Raw genomic sequence first — 22107 nt, 5'->3', positions numbered from 1 at the left:
AAAAGACAGTAGACACTTTATTATTACACACTTCATATTGGCCCATGAGTTATGATTAACAAGGTTTTAGTTTAAGGAATCTGTCAAACATTCAACAAAAAAGTGTAATCATGCAGATTTTAAAATTAATCCAAATGTGTAAAACCGAGGTCCTTAATCTGTCATTGAGAATCCCGCAATTTATAGGAATTATTTACAAACCCAGACTTCAGGCTGAATTCCAAGCTTGACATATTTATACCACAAAACAGCCCACACAAAGAGCCATGACCACTGTGACACATCAATGACTCATGTCTAGGTGCATGAGTAAACGTCCTTCTCTTCTCTAGGCCACTTATTCTGTTCTTCATGCTTCTCCAATGTGAAGGATTTTTATCCTTATTTTAGTTAGATTGTCAAAGAACACGCTGAGTGGTCGCTCAAGCTGGTTTTAAACAAAGTACAATAGTTTATTCTATGTTACGATTCTGCAGAGTCGGACCCTCGCACCGGAAGTGAATCCAGGCAAGAGTGAAGAATGTGAGGAGGGGTCGTTGGTTTATACAGTGAAAGAGGAAGTGACAGTTTCAGGGGGAAGACAGGGAAGTGATGTCACACAGGGAGGGATTTGTAGTTCTAACAGACTGATCTATGAGAACGAACTACAAAGTTTAGAATAACAGTCAAGGGGAAAAACAGAACACTTTGTTGAGACTTGAAATTCATTCACAATTCCCCACTTTGTGGATTAAATATCCACAACTATAATAGAAATGAAAGAATCAACAATGTGGAATCAAATTATAAAATAGGCCTATCATAAAAATAATCCAACATCTTTGGCAAAAATCCTATTCTACACATATGGAAAGGAAGTAATCTATTTCTCCACTAGGTGGAGCATAATAAAGATTAACAAACTCAAAGTTATTTAACACACCAAGATCATTTTTTTCCCATATGCAATCACGTAACAAAACTCCTCACCTTAATTTGGCATAAGCAAGGTAAAAAGATAACATGATTATTAATCTAAGACATCATATATTCATGACTGAGTGGGAAAAAAACCCTCTTTGTTTTAGAGGAAAACCCTTAAATTCAAATTAGAACCAACAGATTATGTATCAAAATATTCCAAATAGTCTATGTCAATGGCACAGACATCATTAAGATCTTGAATTGAATTAATAGTAAATTTAACTTTTTCTATCATTATTAAGGCAGCATAGGCATATCTGGAACAGCATTTAAACATACACTTAAGAATATTTAAAAAAATAATAACGATGAAGAACATACATACAACTGAAAACACACATATTTGAGAATATCCAGGACTTGCAAAAGCATTCCATTTAGGAACATTATCTAAGATCTGAATACCTTTATCGTTTGCTTCATGGAACTCAATGTAGCATTTGGATCTGAACTAACCGAACAGCAGATATAGCCAGTATTATCTCTAAGGGAAGTCTATTTTGTAGCACAATCTTTTCCATGTAATTTACTTCTGTAGCTAAGGCTGAAATTACTTGGTATTATGCGATCATGTGTCATGCGTTCATGAGAGAAATAATATACTGAAACTAAATTGAAAATTCGAGACAGCTCTATGGTGTCTAGTTTGATTGCTGATGAATTCCCTGCATTTGAGTGTGATCAATCTTCTTAATCCTGGACATTACATGAGCAAGATAACATTCATATGACACTGTTGCACTTTAAAGTTGAATACGCTATTTCCCTATAGCTCAAAAATACGCCATTTGGAATGGCTCTCTGAACCTTAATTTCACATCTCATACTGTAAATATGCTTAAAACATTAATTTGTCCTAATCTACACCGCCACAGTGTGGTGGCCCATGATTGTGTTTTGCTGTGGTCAGAGTGGTGGTCAGAGTTGTCATCCTGACAGCAATGAGGAAAAGTAGTGCGTTATTCTTTTTCTGATTTCTCATCTGAGGAGACCAGAGAGTGAGCTTTCGCCCTGGTGGTGACACAGGATATTGCATCTTGGTTGTTGAATCCTCGGGCCGGGTGCCTCGTCCTGGTTTGGAACCAGCCTGCAGTGGCTGGCGTGTACCAAGCCCCCAGGATCAGCTTGGGGCATTGAAGCCACCATGGGCTTTCAGGCCAAGCCCGGTATTGCAAGTCACGTCACGGCATGCGGCCCAAGACCCTTATTTCCCATGGTTAGTAGATGATGATACATAGGGCTAGAAAAGGAAAACAAAATTTTTCTCGGTATCATTCAGCATCAGAGACCAATCTAATCAATATAAACTTTTAATTCAATGGGGTTTTGTTTGTTTTTGAAGCCACCAATACCTGTAACGAGCCCATTTGAAACATGTGCTGTGCACGAGCCTCAGGGACGCTGGTCGCGCGTTCGTGAGTCCTGCGAGCTCGGGAAAGCACGTCACCATAGGAAGACCCGCCCTACTCTGCCTCTGATTGGATAGGAAGTCATGTAATGACGTCGGCTAACATGCTATGCTTTGAGCAATGAAGCTGCTATGATGATGCTAATCATAGATATGAACGTATGTCTATGATGCAAATGATCATGACATGTGGTTACTTTAGGACATCATTGGAAAAGATCTAGAGGGTAAGTGGGTCAATGTTGAATAACTTAGCTAACATTATCTAATGTTACATTTCTTTATATTAACATCAACTATATTGATAGGCTAGCTATGATAACGGTAGCTAATGCTAACGGCTTAGGGTTAACGTTAGTTAATGCTAACGTTACGTTCGGAGGTCTCATGTATTTCAATTTTAACATAATGTTGAGCATGATCAATGTGACATTGTTCATACATTGATTACAGTCTGTAATCTTGTCTGGCATTATTTAGCTATAGGGGGCTGATGCTACTATAGCATTTGCCACATTATACATCAAATTAATCAAGCATAGTTAGTGTTATTACCTGAAGGCATTATTACCATTGCAAGTAAGCATGCCATGTATATGCCATGTCTGGAAATCAAATTAATAGTGTAATTCTTCCCCATCATAGCTCATTGTACACTGATATAATCATTCTCCTTGCCTTTGCTAATACTCATCTCTTTTATCAAACTTTGTGCTAGGAAAGAAATCTGGCTGTGATTCGTCGCTAGTGCTCATCCAGGCTGTTGTCATCTCCCGCCTGGACTCCTGCAACTCCCTACTTGCTGCCATCCTGCAGCGTTGGCCATCAGACTCCTGGAGAAAGCTGCTGCTGACCTGGTGTTCAACGGCCCCATGCTCTTCCACAAAACTTCCCTACTCCGTTCTCTGCACTGGCTCCCTGCGCTGTCCCATCCAGTTTAGGACTGTGGTGCAAGCCTACAGGGCAAATGAACAGCTCCCTCCGACCTCCAGGCTGTGGTCAAGCTCTGCTGCCTTGAGGTGATTGGTTCCCCAGTTGCTCCAAGCCCCCCTACGGCAGATTGTAACGGCCATGGCTCTTTTCTGTCCTGGCCTCACAGTGGTGGAATGAACTGTGCACTGATGTCAGAACAGAGCCAATAATACACACTGTTCATAGTGAGCCTAGTTAATATTGATTAACTTGTACTGTTTCCTCTCTCCTTGTCAGTCATTAAAATATGTTCAGTGTTTCACAATACTGACGTATAACATTTCATTATTTTGTCTCAGGCCATTTCTGAAACAATCATCAGTGTCAGTATACATTTCCCTCCAATGTTATTGCTTGCCCATTTTTAACCATTTAACTACCAGACTGTACAAACGAATTGCACACCTATAGTATTTTCTAGATATAGCCTACTTCTCCACTTTCTCTTAATGTTGGTATGAAATGGCAGTCAAACTATGCAATGATGTTCAACACTATTTCCACCCAAATTCCCAACAAATGTGGCCACCACACTGTTCAGGACATTCACAGGTCTTGCTCTCAGGGATCGGTAAAAGAAAGGGACATGGTTCCTCCATAATGTGCTAAGGCTCTGCTTAGATCAAAGGCTTGGTCATCAGAAAATATCACAAAGACAGTGATCACAAAACAATTAAAAACATGTCACCAGTGTATGCCTTAACCCTAGTCAGATTTCTAGTATGTGTGAACCATATACATGGCAGTAAACAGATCTTGAGTCATACAAACTGGAGGATGCTTGACCCATACAAACTACTTTAACTCAATTTCAATAAACAACTTAAAATATGGCAGACAGAAGAGCTGAGCAGACTTGGTAGATGACTGGATGATCTTACAGAGAACCAAGGGAAATTGACTGGTATTAATGCTAAGAGTAATGAGGGATGAGGTGTAGCTGGGCAGAGTGGAGACAGGTGGCAGGTGATGCAGGAGATGGGAAGGTGAGTAGGCAACAACCAAGCATGAACAGGAACTGGACCACTGGCTCCCCTTGACTGTCCAACCCATCCATCAGCGCCAGCAGAGTGGACACGATAGAGCCAGAGAGAGAAAGACAAATGCAACGCAAGGTTAGTTTAGTTCCAATCGCCCATGTGCAACATCAATCAAGTCCACACTGGATCACCCTGTATAGGCAGGCACACTCAATTGCAAACACACTAGATATCACCCTGAGTCGGCACACTGGTACATGGGCGCATAGTTTAAGCTGGGCTAGACAGGCATGTTATCCTCTCCCGTGAGTGCAAGTTAACAATTGCTTCGTCAGACTAGTTGCCCTGACGGAAATGAAGCTCCGCTCCCCAGACTGCCGACTGGCTCTGCTTTCTTAGTCCACCCCTCAGCAATCAAGTCCAGCCGAGGGTGATCAGAGCCTCTGTCAGCGGCCCAGTTCAGGTGCACCCCATTAGTCTTTCATTAGTGACACTGCAGCTTCACTACAGTACCACTGCTCGCTAGAACTCATAAGTGCATCTCCTTTCTAAACAAGCGTCCAAGAGCTTAACCTGTTGCTAAAGACAAAGTACAAGAACAAATAAAATAGGTGTTAAAAGGAAGGGTCCAGGGCACATCTTGAACAGGTGAATTTTCAGCATGCGGCGAAAGATGGGCAGCGACTCTGCTGTACTGACATCAGTGGACAGTTCCCACCACTGTGAGGCCAGGACAGAAAAAAGCCATGGCCACGCCAATCTGCCGTAGGGGGGCTTGGAGCAACTGGGGAACCAATCACCTCAAGGCAGCAGAGCTTGACCACAGCCTGGAGGTCGGAGGGAGCTGTTCATTTGCCCTGTAGGCTTGCACCACAGTCCTAAACTGGATGGGACAGCGCAGGGAGCCAGTGCAGAGAACGGAGTAGGGAAGTTTTGTGGAAGAGCATGGGGCCGTTGAACACCAGGTCAGCAGCAGCTTTCTCCAGGAGTCTGATGGCCAACGCTGCAGGATGGCAGCAAGTAGGGAGTTGCAGGAGTCCAGGCGGGAGATGACAACAGCCTGGATGAGCACTAGCGACGAATCACAGCCAGATTTCTTTCCTAGCACAAAGTTTGATAAAAGAGATGAGTATTAGCAAAGGCAAGGAGAATGATTATATCAGTGTACAATGAGCTATGATGGGGAAGAATTACACTATTAATTTGATTTCCAGGCATGGCATATACATGGCATGCTTACTTGCAATGGTAATAATGCCTTCAGGTAATAACACTAACTATGCTTGATTAATTTGATGTATAATGTGGCAAATGCTATATAGTAGCATCAGCCCATTATAGCTAAATAATGCCAGACAAGATTACAGACTGTAATCAATGTATGAACAATGTCACATTGATCATGCTCAACATTATGTTAAAATTGAAATACATGAGACCTCCGAACGTAACGTTAGCATTAACTAACGTTAACCCTAAGCCGTTAGCATTAGCTACCGTTAGCATAGCTAGCCTATCAATATAGTTGATGTTAATATAAAGAAATGTAACATTAGATAATGTTAGCTAAGTTATTCAACATTGACCCACTTACCCTCTAGATCTTTTCCAACGATGTCCTAAAGTAACCACATGTCATGATCATTTGCATCATAGACATACGTTCATATCTATGATTAGCATCATCATAGCAGCTTCATTGCTCAAAGCATAGCATGTTAGCCGACGTCATTACATGACTTCCTATCCAATCAGAGGCAGAGTAGGGCGGGTCTTCCTATGGTGACGTGCTTTCCCGAGCTCGCAGGACTCACGAACGCGCGACCAGCGTCCCTGAGGCTCGTGCACAGCACATGTTTCAAATGGGCTCGTTACAGGTATTGGTGGCTTCAAAAACAAACAAAACCCCATTGAATTAAAAGTTTATATTGATTAGATTGGTCTCTGATGCTGAATGATACCGAGAAAAATTTTGTTTTCCTTTTCTAGCCCTATCTATCATCATCCACTAACCATGGGAAATAAGGGTCTTGGGCCGCATGCCGTGACGTGACTTGCAATACCGGGCTTTGGCCACTACGTCAAATGGCTTCATGCGCCGGTGAGCAACTTTCATTGAAATGAATAGGCAGCCATTTTCAATGCCGTCTCCAGTTATATTATACCTCCATGGCGTGTACCCACAAAGTCCTCTCTGCTACGTCTGGGTTAGCAGCAGGAACTGGTACGGGCCCAGCCAACGGGCACTCTGGTTTCAGGTCTCTGCTCACAACCCATTGGCCTGGTTGGAAATGATGCAGGTCGGCTCTCTCAGGTCGGCAGAGACCTGTGAATCCACAGATGAGAGACAGCATAGACAAAACAGGACAGCACCGCAGCTTTTAGCAGCGGAGTTAGCAGCCATACTACCTATGGACACAGGATCAGAGGTTTCAATAGGAGCTTGGCCTTTGCCACCATCTTAAAATATTACACATTAAGTTTCTTCTTCAGCTCTGCATCTTGTTCTTTCAACTACTTTCTAATTTCCTTCAATTCAACCTCCTCACTACCTTCAATTCAACTTCCTCACTACCTTCAATTCAACTTCCTCACTACCTTCAATTCAACTTCCTCACTACCTTCAATTCAACTTCCTCACTACCTTCAATTCAACTTCCTCACTACCTTCAATCCAACTTCTTCATTACCTTCTTCACTACTACTACTAGTCTGTTTCATTAGCAACGACCAGTTAACGTGATAACATCCTTCACTCCCCCTCTTTTTTGAAACATGATCTGGTCAGTGTGCTAATTTGAAAACATAATGAAAGCATGGAAGATGCAGTATAGGTTATGCTAACTATGAAATGAGCATTCATCCACATTCAAAATCAGAGTGAGAGGAGAATATCTGAGAGGTTTGAGCGTGGCTTATTTGATCTCGTTCACTATGTTGAGTCATGTCTCTCCGCCTTCTGGAGGAGGAAGCAGAGTTAAGAACAGTGCATCTTTGAAATGTACGGTCAACAGTTCATTCTTATTAAAGCAGCAGCCACGCTGTGTGTAGGTGCGATGTAAAAGATGAATAGACACAACAGAAGGACATGGACAAAACAGCGTGCGCAGTGCTACTAGGTCTAAAACAGCACCAGTGGTAGCTGCCACTGATTTCAAGTAGGACCCAAGTCCTTTTAACAGAGTCAAGTCTTTAACAGGGCGTAGTCATTGTTAGAGCCAGTCGGGCTCGTCAGTCCATGTAATCTTGTCAAGTGGAGCTAGCTTTTGTCTAATGAGGGTTATGTCTGCAAAATCATGGGATGACTCTGCAGTAGCCTAGTCCCAAGCAGTGCATTTTTATTTATTTATCATTATTAAGTGATCAAGGTAATTAACCTGCTCACGCACCAATTAGATTTAGTTCTTAGAAATTCTATGGCCATTTCCTAAAATAAAACAACATATTCGTATCATCAAACCATGAGTCCTTGTTTCTAACAAGAAATTGTTATTCAAAATAATCATTTAAAAAGGGGAGCGCCAACACATTATGTAAAACAGCGCCCTCTAATGGTAAAAGCAAAAATTCCCTTAAATCAGGGTGAACAAATGGAAAAAATGCATTATTCAAACCAAAATAACATTAAATGAATAGCTTCATATGCGGTTCTTAAAGCCTGAACAAATATAATTATCTAAACCGTTCTCAAAAGAACACTAGGGGTGTTATAAGTTGAGCTCAATTTCAAATAACCACATTTCTGCGTTTGAGGACAGAGTTATGAGCACGCTTAGGACGTGATGGTTCCTTGGGTCTGACAACCGCTTGGTTACTATTCTTAAATTTAGCCTAGATCATATCTATCTCTTACCCACAGTCAGTTGGGCAACGTGGGGGTGAGGCGTTTGACCAGCGTCCCCACGAACCAAGGTGTCAGCCCATCTAAATGGGAAGTCGGTTACCCCGGTTATTGGAGAGTCACCTGGTGTATCCAATTCCTGGAGCAACAGCCATCTCTCGTCTCGTGCCTGTGTCTACTCTGTAAACAAACTTCAGAAATAATACGTTACACATTTGTTTTACCATTTAGCTGTCTCTGTGGGCCATCAGACGCACAGACAGAGCTGCATGGGCAGTTTACATACAATAAAAGACAGACAAAATAAAAGACAGACAAAATGAAAGACAGACAAAATAAAAGACATTTCAATTTCTCACCACTCTTGTGGGTAACACCAGGTCTTAGAAATTATGCGCCGGAGGCACATAAACATAACAAAATAAATCATAGAACGCAGTTTTGATAAATTGGAGTGATGTCTTTTCTTTTTTTCTTTTTTTTCAAGAATATGTCCAATTAGGGGCTGGATGATATCAATTCCGTTGGAGTCACACCTCCGAAAACTAGTTTGCAAAACAGATCTGAGCATATTAAGTTAACATGACAATACAGTGAATTGAGTTTGAAGTTAGCATCATCTAACACAACTTTAAGTGGCTGTCATTTCAAATTATTAAAATACTTGCGGTTCCAACCGGTTTGGCATTTATCCGGTAGTCCAGGAACGTCAATTCTCTGTAAAACTCAAAACCAATGAATGTGCATCTGAAATCAGTAAAACATGAAATCTTAAACAAAACAAAATTCTCAAAATTGTGTTGTACTAAGATATTGGCAAATATGAATGTTTTTTTTTTTCTTTCTTACCTTTACCCTTTCCTCCCCCCCCGTGTCACGTACATCCTCACTCTCCCTAGACTTTCCCTACTGCACTGTCTACCTGTCCTACATCTAGTCAGGAACCACCTCCCTGTGGAGTATTAACAGAAGACTTTTGAAATTTAGCATATAGTCTACATGTCCTCTGTAAATGTCCTCTGCGGTTGCAGAAATAACAACGCTGATCAGATTTGTAAACCCTGCTGTTTTGTTGTGAATATCTCTGATTATCTCCATAGCCTCCATCTTGTTTTTTCTGTACCCCCATCGGTAGTTGCTTAGTGCGAGCGATATTGTTGAAATACCTACACTGTGCAGCTCGTAGTCTCACCGAGTCCCTTCTTATCTCAGCTTCACATTGTTCACTTAGCAGACGGATTATTGGCAAGCATAGTTTACCAAACTCATTAAGTAGATGTTCAATAGAATCAGCAGAACCTGGACGGTCATCTTGTGAGTTAGAAGCAGAAACAAAGGGATGGGGCAGAGACACTGAGGTGTCAAATTGGTGACATGGGGTCACAGAGACACCAATTGGAGCGTGAGACACAGCAGGAGGGTATGAAACAGGAGAAGCAACCATATGATCAATGGAAGAGGAACCAGAGGGAGGTGTGTCCGAAGAGTAATAACCTAGGGGGGCCGTTATTTCAGACATCCTTGTTTGGGGTAAGGGGGTTCCAAAAATAGTACCAGTTAACGGTAAGGGTGTTATCTGAGATGTAGCAGGCGTAGAGGTGACAGTTGGTTGAACAGGAAGGGACGTTTGGACAGGAACAACGGACGTGGCCTGAAACAACAAAACTCTTGTTTGGATAGGTGTCAGATTGGGGACAGGATTGGGGGTTGGTTGAAACATTTTACATCTGCCTAGCAGATCAACCCTATCTGTCCCTTCACTATTCTCACACACATGCTTTCGTGTACTAAAAGTAGCTCCCATTTTAAAAGAAAATATGAGAACAAACAATGTAATAAAAAGTTACAGGAAAAACGACTAAACACGTTCAGTCAACCAAATTACTGCTGTGCTGAGAGATACTTTTTTTTTTTTTATTCTGTTATATATATTTTTTTCCCCAAAATGGCAGACTTCAGAAGCCAAATTGGTTGACCCTCAAGAAGAAGAGAAGAGGGAACAGGAAGTCTCTCTTTTTTTTTTTTCACACAAGCAGCAAAACAGGAAGTTAACCACGTGTGCACAGAGGGTAGAAGAACTAACTAACACATGGGCTAATCAACCTGTGGATGAACCAGCTAGCATTGAAACAATAGAACAGAGAAGATAGCTAGTTTGTAGCTAGTTTTGAGCAGAACAAGAACAGTAGCCTAGCTAGAATGCAGCTAGCATGAAAATCAATCACAAATGTACACAAACCAAAACCCAGCATAACCCCAAAACACCCAGCATAACCATGGGTTTAACAGTAAAACAGGACCTCAAATCCCAAAACAAAAACAGATCTACCTTGGCGTAGACTCAAACATACAATGGACCAATATCTTAAGAAGCTTCAGCTTCACATGAAACACAAAAACGCAGCACAAACACACATCCAAGTATACAAACAAAACGAAACAAATTAAGGATTACGTCGTAGGTACGACTACCTAGCTAACCCCCCCGGGGATTCCAAATAATCTTTCGAATTGAAACAGCCATCTTCGTGTCGTGCTCCTTCACAACAAGAGTAAACAGAAATAAATAAAAATAACGAGCCTAAGACAACAAGCTCGCGCCGCGGCAACCCCCCACAACGCGGATCCCAAAACAATCAAAAGAGCAGGCTTTCCGAAAGTGAAACGTTGTGTAGTACTAAACACACCCGTTCTCAAAAATGCACGCTTACAAAACCAACCCTGGTATATAGGTCTTTTAGCGGGCATGCGGCTCAAAAACCGACTTTCTAACCAGGACACGTGTGCGCAACACCGGCTCGAATAAACACTATTGTCTAAGTTATCACACAGCTGAACAAACAAAGGACCACTCTAAAACTAGGTTCAAACAACGTACCAGAATTCCAGCAAGTTCCAGGCTGATTCGGGTCTCGGGGGAAAAACCGCACCAGGTAGATGTGTCCCCGAGATTGAACTCCCCCGTCCTTTGAGAAAAGCACGTCACGCGTCCGTGAATTCAGCCCAAAACAAACCGAAAGACCAGCAGCTGTCCCATTAGAACATTTTCGTCACAAAGAACATATCTCGTCGCCATTATTGTGAAGGATTTTTATCCTTATTTTAGTTAGATTGTCAAAGAACACGCTGAGTGGTCGCTCAAGCTGGTTTTAAACAAAGTACAATAGTTTATTCTATGTTACGATTCTGCAGAGTCGGACCCTCGCACCGGAAGTGAATCCAGGCAAGAGTGAAGAATGTGAGGAGGGGTCGTTGGTTTATACAGTGAAAGAGGAAGTGACAGTTTCAGGGGGAAGACAGGGAAGTGATGTCACACAGGGAGGGATTTGTAGTTCTAACAGACTGAGAACGAACTACAAAGTTTAGAATAACAGTCAAGGGGAAAAACAGAACACTTTGTTGAGACTTGAAATTCATTCACACCAAACAGGGAGTGAAGGGACTGGTGGGACACCCTGGCTTCCCCGGAGAGGAGGGAGGAATTGTAAGTGTTGGTCTTTTTATGATGTTGTAAAAAAAATAACTGAGACAAATTCTGAATGTTTGGACCTGACGGCCATCAATGAATTAACAAATTACAGTGGAGAAGAGAGTAGTTTACAGGTATATGCAGTAAGTCTAGCCTAGTGTAGCCTGTCAGTTAGTCTACCCTACTGTAGTATGTCAGTCTAGCTTAGTATGTCAGTTAGTCTAGCCTAGTATGTCAGTTAGTCTAGCCTAGTATGTCAGTTACTCTAGCCTACTGTAGTATGTCAGTTAGTCTAGCCTACTGTAGTTTGTCAGTTAGTCTAGCCTAGTATGTCAGTTAGTCTAGCCTAGTATGTCAGTTAGTCTAGCCTAGTATGTCAATAAGTCTAGCCTAGTGTAGGATGTCAGTTAGTCTAGCTTAGTATGTCAGTTAGTCTAGCCTAGTGTAGTATGTCAGTTAGTCTAGCCTAGTATGTCAGTTAGTCTAGCCTAGTATGTCAGTTAGTCTAGCCTAGTGTAGTCTGTCAAGTTAGTCTAGCCTAGTATGTCAGTTAGTCTAGCCTAGTGTAGTCTGTCAAGTTAGTCTAGCCTAGTACAGTATGTCACACTATTTCTCTGCTTGGTTGCTTATTCATAACACCACCACCATACAGTGACCTGCAACCTCTGACCTTCAACTCTCTCTTGGTGTCTTCGTCTGCAGGGTGAGAGAGGACCGCCCGGTACCACTGGACCTCACGGTCTACAGGGCTGTCCTGGGATACGAGGCCAAAAGGTAAGTCGCTCTACTTTCTGGCTGTACATATTATGACAGGCCAGAGGCAAACAGTCGCAAAATAGTATTTAATCTCATAAGTGACCCTCCTTTTCTACTCCTATTGGACAGGGTTTTAGAGGCTACAGGGGTAACAGGGTGAGTGACTGTCAATATATTCATATTATATTCACATAGCTTTGTGTATAATATTTATGCTGGTTACCAATATGTTGTACTGTATAGTGTTGTATGGCAAATCTATGCCATCTTATATCAAAGCATATTAATATTGATGTACAGTGTTTGTTGTCACTAAGCGTGTTTTGAAGCAATGCACACCTGAATTTGACAGGGTGATGATGGAGAACATGGGCTGGATGGCGTCAACGGTGAACAGGTGAAGTCCTTTCTGACATTTACCTGTTGAGATGAGTTATGTACTGTAACAAGTTCTGTAAGGAGCAGGATATTAGCCTTTAGTCATTCACAAATTGGTTGATTGATTCATTGATTGATTGGTTAATTGGTAAATTTAGTTGATTGATTGATTTGATATTTTTATTGGTTAGTAATAGATTTGCATTGTTTGGTTCATAATAGGCTTATTGATATTCTCTCTTGCATGTTTACAGGGTGTGACTGGATTGGCCGGAGGCCCCGGAGAGAGAGGAGACCATGGCAACCCGGTAGTGACATCACATCCTAGTTTCATTTCCGCCACACTTCAACTCTTTCACTCAGACATGTAGGTCTCCAGTTTGGTCACGCAGAACCACTGCCACTATCATCAGAAGGCGGAGCTAACAGGCATTATGGGATTGTTGTGCCACATAAAGGTGTGTTTGCCAGGGTCGCGCAAAGTTGGCCTCAGAGTAGGTGGAGCTGTTCATGGAAGAGTTGGGCGCTCCCTATTCTTACCGTCACGGAGGAGGAGCAGGTTTTCATAGGGGCTGCAGGAAAATAAATGGATAGGCTGCATTCATGAAATAAAACATTCCTGGGAACGTTTGCATCGGGTACTGTGACCATGCTCTGTCGTTATGTTGATGATGATGCACTGAGCTGGGGTCATTTGCGTCCAAACCACCTGAACATTCATGGAGTAAAAGTACGTAAGTAAGTAAGTAGCCTAGTGGCCCATAGGGCAGGAGCCTATCTCCTGATTCCATGAGCCAGCTTGATGTACAAGTGCACCCCCTGGACATGACGCTGGTATGTAGGGACTCACCCCCAATCCAACCCTGGACATGAAGCTAGTATGTAGGCACTCACCCCCAATCCAACCCTGGACATGAAGCTAGTATGTAGGGACTCACCCCCAATCCAACCCTTGACATGACGCCAGTATGTAGGGACTCACCCCCAATCCAACCCTTGACATGACGCCAGTATGTAGGGACTCACCCCCAATCCAACCCTTGACATGACGCCAGTATGTAGGGACTCACCCCCAATCCAACCCTTGACATGACGCTAGTATGTAGGGACTCACCCCCAATCCAACCCTGGACATGACGCTAGTATGTAGGGACTCACCCCCAATCCAACCCTTGATGCTGAATGCCAAGCAGGGAGGCATTGGGAACCATCTTTTATAGTTTTTGTTATGACTCGGCCAGGGATCGAACCCCCAACCTCCGAATCTCAGGGCAGACACTCTAACCACAAGGCCACTGAGCTGGTGGAGTGACAACCACTTGCAATTCACATACAGTATCTGGCACCATTACAAATGGGGCGAGCGCAACTTGGATGTACTTATAGGAAACGAGTTGTGAAGTCGTTCTTCCGACTTCGATGTGTTCATGAGGTTTTAAGTCGTAATATGGGAACAACATGGGGGCTACAAAGAAGATAATGAATGTTATTGCCCAGGGCGTTTAAACAGCCCGCTGGTACAGGAGCTGTTTCTAGTTTTTGTGTGACAAAAGAGCAAAGGTTTCCAAAGATATTGCTTTACCTGACTTGTTGAATAACTTTAACTAACCTAACTTTAACTAATCACCCTACGTGGACAGCAACGGTTACAACCTAATACCATATGGCTTACCTTACAAATTTATTACAAATTCAAACCTTACAGTTTATTACCACCACATCTAAACTATTTAACATACTTTCGTCAGCTACTTTCTGCCTATGATGTCAGAAGTCGGCAAGTTGTGTACCAACATTTTTGCCGACTTGTTCCAAATTGAGGTGGCACTCGTGAATTTTCCCAGTCGGTAACTAATTTTTGGGATTATTCCGACACCACATGAATGCAGCAACAGTCCATTAAAGATGCGTCTTACACTGCCCCCTCTTCCTGCCCCACACACTGCCCCCTCTTACTGCCCCACACACTGCCCCCTCTTCCTGCCCCACACACTGCCCCCTCTTACTGCCCCACACACTGCCCCCTCTTACTGCCCCCTCTTCCTGCCCCACACACTGCCCCCTCTTACTGCCCCACACACTGCCCCCTCTTACTGCCCCACACACTGCCCCCTCTTACTGCCCCACACACTGCCCCCTCTTACTGCCCCACACACTGCCCCCTCTTCCCTGAGACAACATTCATCCAATCAGTTGCTGTCAACAGTCAGGAGTGTGATAGAGAGATTTGCTCCCCATGAAAAGATGTGTCAGCTGTTAGGAGAGACCGGGGGAGCACTACGCAGGCCTCATTTGCCAGCCTTGTCCAGTTGGATGAATGTTGGTTTGTAGCCTACCAGTTGACATTGTTTGAATTTTGAATTAGCCTACAAGCTGATACATCAGTAGCCAATGACACAAAAAGACCATTCAGATAGAAGTCTACTTTATTCACATAGGCTAGAGAATATACCACCACATCGGTCTGTAGTCCTGCAAATGAATATCACAATGTACTGACCGCCATGCGCCTCCCAAGCAACTTGACCATTTCATATAAATATTTGCTCTGTAATTTGCGCTCGTGTACTTTGAACACAAGGATATGGATGTCCTCCCGTGTAGAAGTGTTCTCTTCTTCTCCTCTCCAACTCTCTGCTCATTCATCCTTCTCACACCCACACCGTCTTTATACTGTAGCTTCACCTGATTGGCTTGAGAAAGGCCCTCCCCCTCGTCTGAGCAGCCTATACCAGCCCTTCACTGGACACCACCAGGAATGTCATTCACTAAATTTGCACTATGCATATTGCTTTTGACTATTGCCAATAGCCTTGGACGATTTGTGTGACTACATTAGAGCCTACAGTCCACTCTTTTGTGTCTGTTGTCTGTTTCAATAGTCTATTCACTTCTGTCTGTTTAAATACCCTGGGATTTGAACATTTCTAATAAATATAATATACCTATTCTGCTCATATACAGTACAGTAGTATGCTCTTATATTGAGATACCCTACGTCCCATCATTCCTTCCTGTCTAGTCATCTCAGTCTTGTTCTGCTGTTGGATTGGTCATGTTGTGAGCATGATGAACCAAACCTTCTCGCTAGTTTGTGATTGGTTGGTCTGTCTTACAGGGAAGCTCTGGGCTGAGAGGAGAACCAGGAATGAACGGCAAACCTGGGCTGAGAGGAGACCCTGTGAGTAGAACCCGCTCCCTGTGAGTAGAACCAGCTCATTTAACCTGGGCTGAGAGGAGACCCTGTGAGTAGAACCCGCTCCCTGTGAGTAGAACCAGCTCATTTAACCTGGGCTGAGAGGAGACCCTGTGAGTAGAACCCGCTCCCTGTGAGTAGAACCCGCTCATTTAAAAATATGGAGCAGGAGCATTTCCTCTCAGCTGTGATCTCACTGTTTGGCACAAAGCACTAAAAACGACCCTCCCTCCACACATGGCGCTCTCCTATGGTAGGATAAGTGATTACGGAACGTCTGTGGTATTTATGAACTCATTCCACGTATTTCTGATGAACCTTATCTTACCCTTATGAATCTAAAGTCTTAGAGAGGAGAACAGACAGAGGAGGAGCTGGAGGAACCCTATCTTCCGCTGAGGGGAGCCATATGAGTGTCAAATCAAATCAAACTTTATTTGTATAGCGCATTTCATACACAGAGGCAACACAATGCACTTTACAGAGAGCAATGGGGGGAAGTCCTACCCCTACATATTCCAGAGGGAAGCAAAAAAACACTAGTTATAATATTCTCTGAGCTGCATATCAAGCGGGGAGTGCTCCACATCATCTCTAAACATCAGCCAAGTATTTACATAGATCCCAGAAATACGCAGCAGAACGTGTCCTCCTCTCTTGGTACAGTAGAGACTCCAGGAAATAGGATACTGTGAATGAATGCCACAAATGCGATATTGAAAAAAGTCTGAGCGAGTCTCCCAGGCCGAATGGGTGTGTGGGGAACTCTGTGTAATGAATGGGTGTGTGGGGATCTCTGTGTAATGAATGGGTGTGTGGGGATCTCTGTGTAATGAATGGGTGTGTGGTGATCTCTGTGTAATGAATGGGTGTGTGGGGATCTCTGTGTAATGAATGGGTGTGTGGGGCTCTCTGTGTAATGAATGGGTGTGTGGTGATCTCTGTGTAATGAATGGGTGTGTGGGGAACTCTGTGTAATGAATGGGTGTGTGGTGATCTCTGTGTAATGAATGGGTGTGTGGTGATCTCTGTGTAATGAATGGGTGTGTGGTGATCTCTGTGTAATGAATGGGTGTGTGGTGATCTCTGTGTAATGAATGGGTGTGTGGTGATCTCTGTGTAATGAATGGGTGTGTGGTGATCTCTGTGTAATGAATGGGTGTGTGGGGATCTCTGTGTAATGAATGGGTGTGTGGTGATCTCTGTGTAATGAATGGGTGTGTGGGGATCTCTGTGTAATGAATGGGTGTGTGGGGATCTCTGTGTAATGAATGGGTGTGTGGTGATCTCTGTGTAATGAATGGGTGTGTGGGGATCTCTGTGTAATGAATGGGTGTGTGGTGATCTCTGTGTAATGAATGGGTGTGTGGGGATCTCTGTGTAATGAATGGGTGTGTGGGGATCTCTGTGTAATGAATGGGTGTGTGGTGATCTCTGTGTAATGAATGGGTGTGTGGGGATCTCTGTGTAATGAATGGGTGTGTGGTGATCTCTGTGTAATGAATGGGTGTGTGGGGATCTCTGTGTAATGAATGGGTGTGTGCTGATCTCTGTGTAATGAATGGGTGTGTGGTGATCTCTGTGTAATGAATGGGTGTGTGGTGATCTCTGTGTAATGAATGGGTGTGTGGTGATCTCTGTGTAATGAATGGGTGTGTGGTGATCTCTGTGTAATGAATGGGTGTGTGGTGATCTCTGTGTAATGAATGGGTGTGTGGTGATCTCTGTGTAATGAATGGGTGTGTGGTGATCTCTGTGTAATGAATGGGTGTGTGGGGATCTCTGTGTAATGAATGGGTGTGTGGGGATCTCTGTGTAATGCACTGGCTTTTGTGCGTGTTTCTATTCTGCGGTGGTCTTTGTCTCACGCTATCTTCTAGGGAGAGACTGGACAAGACAACCAGGAGCGCGGACCGCCAGGCGAAAGGGGGCATGCAGGGTTACCAGTACGTATGTCATGATTGGCTGCTTTCCACTGTCCAGTGATCACCCAGCATGCTCAGCGTGTTCTCTGTCCTCGCAGGGAGACGCAGGGGAGGACGGCGAGCCAGGAGAGAGCGGAGTCCATGGAAACGGAGTGAGTGATTTGTCTGTTCCTTATCTTGATACTACTGGCTCTGGTCCCAGCTGACAGATAACTTTGCTGCACTTTCTCTAATTCCTACTCTAGGGCCCACAGGGTCGAAGAGGTCCCCCTGGTCCCAAGGTACAGTGGCACTAATATTCAATGGCATCAATATTGTGTGTGTGTGTGTCTGTGTCTGTGTGTCTGTGTCTGTGTGTGACATCATTTGTTGTAAACAACAGGAAATGAGTTCCATTTCTCCATAAACATTTTCTGTGTGCACTGTATGCATGTGTGTGTGTGTGTGTGTGTGTGCGTGTGTGTGTGTCTGTGTGGATGTGTGTGTCTGTGTGGATGTGGATGTGTGTATGTCTGTGTGTGTGTGTGTGTGTGTCTGTGTGTGTGTGTCTGTGTGTGTGTCTGTGTGTGTGTATGTGTATGTGTGTGTGTGTGTGTGTGTGTGTGTGTGTGTGTCTGTGTGTGTGTGTCTGTGTGTGTGTGTCTGTGTGTGTGTGTGTGTGTCTGTGTGTGTGTGCGTGTGTGTGTGTGTGCGTGTGTGTGTGTTCTAGGGACCAAACGGAGAGGCAGGGGAAGCTGGAGCTCCTGGTATCCAGGGCCCCTCTGGCCCAGTGGTAAGTACCAAGGCCAGGTTTGAACTTGAATCACCATGTGAGTGCGTCTCTGTGTGTTCCCATGCATACAGTCTCAAAACGGTTGGCCAAACTGATGGAATGTGTCATTTTTTTAAAGAATCCTTCCATGTGTGCTTAGGGTATAATAGGAGTGACAGGTGAGCCTGGACCCAGAGGGCCGTTCGGATTACCTGGTCCTCAGGTAAGTTAATGATCCATTCACCCGCACTCCATTCCCACTCCCTATGAGGTGGCCATTTTAATGTGTTTACAATACTGTTGGACTGTACCAATCCAGGTGTCATGTTAGTGCTGGTGTGTGTTAGTGTGGTGTTGTGATACCAGTGGTCACTAGTATCCCTGGTTCTGTGACAGGGTCCCCCAGGGGCCGCGGGGGGCAAGGGGTCTGCAGGACGCCAGGGGTCCAATGGAAGGAAGGTGGGTGAGACGACCTCAGCACTGCTCCCCCTTCATCTCTGTGTCTGTGTACAACGCAACACATTCAATACTGCTCTGCACAGAACAACTCTTTACTTAGAGTTTGAGTCATTATTGTTCCCCACTGACTTTAGAGCGACCCCTGAACATTCGTTAGTTTGTTCGTTAGTCCGTCACACATGCGCAGCACCAGGGACCACCACTAGGGGTGCTGCCACAGCTCATTTTTCCTAATCCCAAGTATGTCGCTTTGTACATAAAAAAACGGTTTGTTTGGTATCTCAGTAAAAGAGTTCTAGTGGTCTATTCTACTCAGGAGCCGCCTGCTTTCTAAACACATAGAGTTCAGAGCTTGAGGTGTTCAGTAGCTTTTTGGGTGCTTGTTCTAAATGTTAGGATTCTCATAGGTTAGTATGTGACAAAGGTAGTCCAACTGTGACAAAGGTAGTCCAACCGTGACAAAGTTAGTCCAACCGTGACAAAGTTAGTCCAACCGTGACATAGTTAGTCCAACCGTGACAAAGTTAGTCCAACCGTGACAAAGTTAGTCACACCGTGACAAAGTGAGTCATGCCCTTAGGAGAGGAGTGTATGGAAATCGGGGGGATGGATTGATGAGCGCTCTACTCCCATGGCAGGTTGGGGCTTGTGTCTGAGCCAGAGTGAGTAGCAGGTCTGAGCCAGAGTGAGTAGCAGGTCTGAGCCAGAGCGAGTAGCAGGTCTGAGCCAGAGTGAGTAGCAGGTCTGAGCCAGAGTGAGTAGCAGGGCTGAGCCAGAGTGAGTAGCAGGTCTGAGCCAGAGTGAGTAGCAGGGCTGAGCCAGAGTGAGTAGCAGGTCTGAGCCAGAGTGAGTAGCAGGGCTGAGCCAGAGTGAGTAGCAGGTCTGAGCCAGAGTGAGTAGCAGGTCTGAGCCAGAGTGAGTAGCAGGGCTGAGCCAGAGTGAGTAGCAGGTCTGAGCCAGAGTGAGTAGCAGGGCTGAGCCAGAGTGAGTAGCAGGTCTGAGCCAGAGTGAGTAGCAGGTCTGAGCCAGAGCAGCAGGTCTGAGCCAGAGCGAGTAGCAGGTCTGAGCCAGAGCGAGTAGCAGGGCTGAGCCAGAGTGAGTAGCAGGTCTGAGCCAGAGTGAGTAGCAGGGCTGAGCCAGAGTGAGTAGCAGGTCTGAGCCAGAGTGAGTAGCAGGGCTGAGCCAGAGTGAGTAGCAGGTTAGCAGGTCTGAGCCAGAGTGAGTAGCAGGGCTGAGCCAGAGCGAGTAGCAGGTTAGCAGGTCTGAGCCAGAGTGAGTAGCAGGGCTGAGCCAGAGTGAGTAGCAGGTCTGAGCCAGAGCAGCAGGTCTGAGCCAGAGCGAGTAGCAGGGCTGAGCCAGAGTGAGTAGCAGGTTAGCAGGTCTGAGCCAGAGTGAGTAGCAGGGCTGAGCCAGAGCGAGTAGCAGGTTAGCAGGTCTGAGCCAGAGCAGCAGGTCTGAGCCAGAGTGAGTAGCAGGTCTGAGCCAGAGTGAGTAGCAGGGCTGAGCCAGAGTGAGTAGCAGGGCTGAGCCAGAGTGAGTAGCAGGGCTGAGCCAGAGCGAGTAGCAGGTCTGAGCCAGAGCGAGTAGCAGGTTAGCAGGTCTGAGCCAGAGTGAGTAGCAGGGCTGAGCCAGAGCGAGTAGCAGGGCTGAGCCAGAGCGAGTAGCAGGTTAGCAGGTCTGAGCCAGAGTGAGTAGCAGGGCTGAGCCAGAGCGAGTAGCAGGTTAGCAGGTCTGAGCCAGAGTGAGTAGCAGGTTAGCAGGTCTGAGCCAGAGTGAGTAGCAGGTCTGAGCCAGAGCGAGTAGCAGGGCTGAGCCAGAGTGAGTAGCAGGGCTGAGCCAGAGCGAGTAGCAGGTTAGCAGGTCTGAGCCAGAGTGAGTAGCAGGTTAGCAGGTCTGAGCCAGAGTGAGTAGCAGGTCTGAGCCAGAGCGAGTAGCAGGTCTGAGCCAGAGTGAGTAGCAGGGCTGAGCCAGAGTGAGTAGCAGGTCTGAGCCAGAGTGAGTAGCAGGTCTGAGCCAGAGTGAGTAGCAGGGCTGAGCCAAGCCCAGCGCTGGGAAGCATGTTTACAGACACAACCAGAGTCTCTTGGAGCGAGAGGCAGGGTGAATGAAACCAGAAGGTCACAAACTACACTTGTATCATGTTACACTGAACACTGTGATTGGCTGCAGACGGACGGACAGGCGTTTCTCGAGGCAGGAGCAGTTGTGGCACGGGAACACATCTGGTTCACGTTGCCATGACGCCAGCAAAAAAACCTGTGCACATTGTGTCTTTGCTGGACAATTGAGAAAAGTAATTTGTGCGGTTTTCTGGATTTCCAGAATTGAATAAAAGTGCTCCGGGCCCTTCTACTCTTTAGAATGAGCTCCAGGAATAAAATACTATGCACATTAAATGAACAACACTTACAATATTTCATATATTCATATTCATGAAGAAAAAAATATCACGTCACGTTTCAACTCCTTCATTACCACAGCAGAGCCGGCATCATGGATGGAGGACAACATGTTTATTTACCGCTACTGTGCTCTTGTTTTTCAGTCATTTGAATGAATGAATGAATGAATGAATGAATGAATGTCTTTTTATTTCTCACATGGATGGGTAAATTGTATCAACTAAACAGACAAATAATGCTTCAGTTTCCACATCATCATCATCCATGATCAAAAAGGAGCAGGATGAAGATAAAATCTTCTTTTTACCTGCCCCCTTATTCAAATGAGCGTAGCATGCTTAATGGTCAGCCCATTCCACCAACAAGCGCAAAATAAACCAAACCAAACATACGCATAAGATATATAATACATAAACATAAATAATAATCCCAGGTCAAAACCCAACTATGCATTTTCATACAAATTTGAAACACAAACCAAAATGTAAAAACAACAACAACAAGTCCTATTTGTTAGTAATGGACTGTGTGCGTGTGGAACCTCCCCCCGTTCCTGCAGGGAGAACCAGGAGACCTGGGGGTCAGGGGGGTCACCGGGCCGCTGGGG

General features: G+C 44.7%; 1 protein-coding gene across 1 annotated transcript in view; it reads left to right on the top strand.

Moving 5' to 3' along the window:
• col6a4a (collagen, type VI, alpha 4a) overlaps positions 1-22107 on the top strand; it is a gene marked incomplete at both ends in the record, with an annotated part of 48643 nt that overhangs the window by 11474 nt on the left and 15062 nt on the right. The window contains 14 exons of the mRNA XM_084459304.1: positions 11595-11648; positions 12336-12407; positions 12519-12545; positions 12742-12786; positions 13022-13075; positions 13160-13261; positions 15886-15968; positions 17844-17913; positions 17987-18040; positions 18134-18169; positions 18598-18660; positions 18800-18862; positions 19036-19098; positions 22060-22107. The exon at positions 22060-22107 is cut by the window's right edge and continues 15 nt beyond it. Of these exons, the coding sequence (XP_084315430.1) occupies positions 11595-11648; positions 12336-12407; positions 12519-12545; positions 12742-12786; positions 13022-13075; positions 13160-13261; positions 15886-15968; positions 17844-17913; positions 17987-18040; positions 18134-18169; positions 18598-18660; positions 18800-18862; positions 19036-19098; positions 22060-22107 (834 nt within the window). The remainder of the gene's footprint in view (positions 1-11594; positions 11649-12335; positions 12408-12518; positions 12546-12741; positions 12787-13021; positions 13076-13159; positions 13262-15885; positions 15969-17843; positions 17914-17986; positions 18041-18133; positions 18170-18597; positions 18661-18799; positions 18863-19035; positions 19099-22059) is intronic.

This window comes from Borostomias antarcticus (assembly GCF_949987555.1).
Source record: "Borostomias antarcticus genome assembly, chromosome: 27".
In the NCBI taxonomy this organism is placed as follows: domain Eukaryota; kingdom Metazoa; phylum Chordata; class Actinopteri; order Stomiiformes; family Stomiidae; genus Borostomias; species Borostomias antarcticus.
The sequence above is the reverse complement of the archived record's forward strand: the minus strand, read 5'-3'. Positions and strand labels throughout refer to the sequence as shown.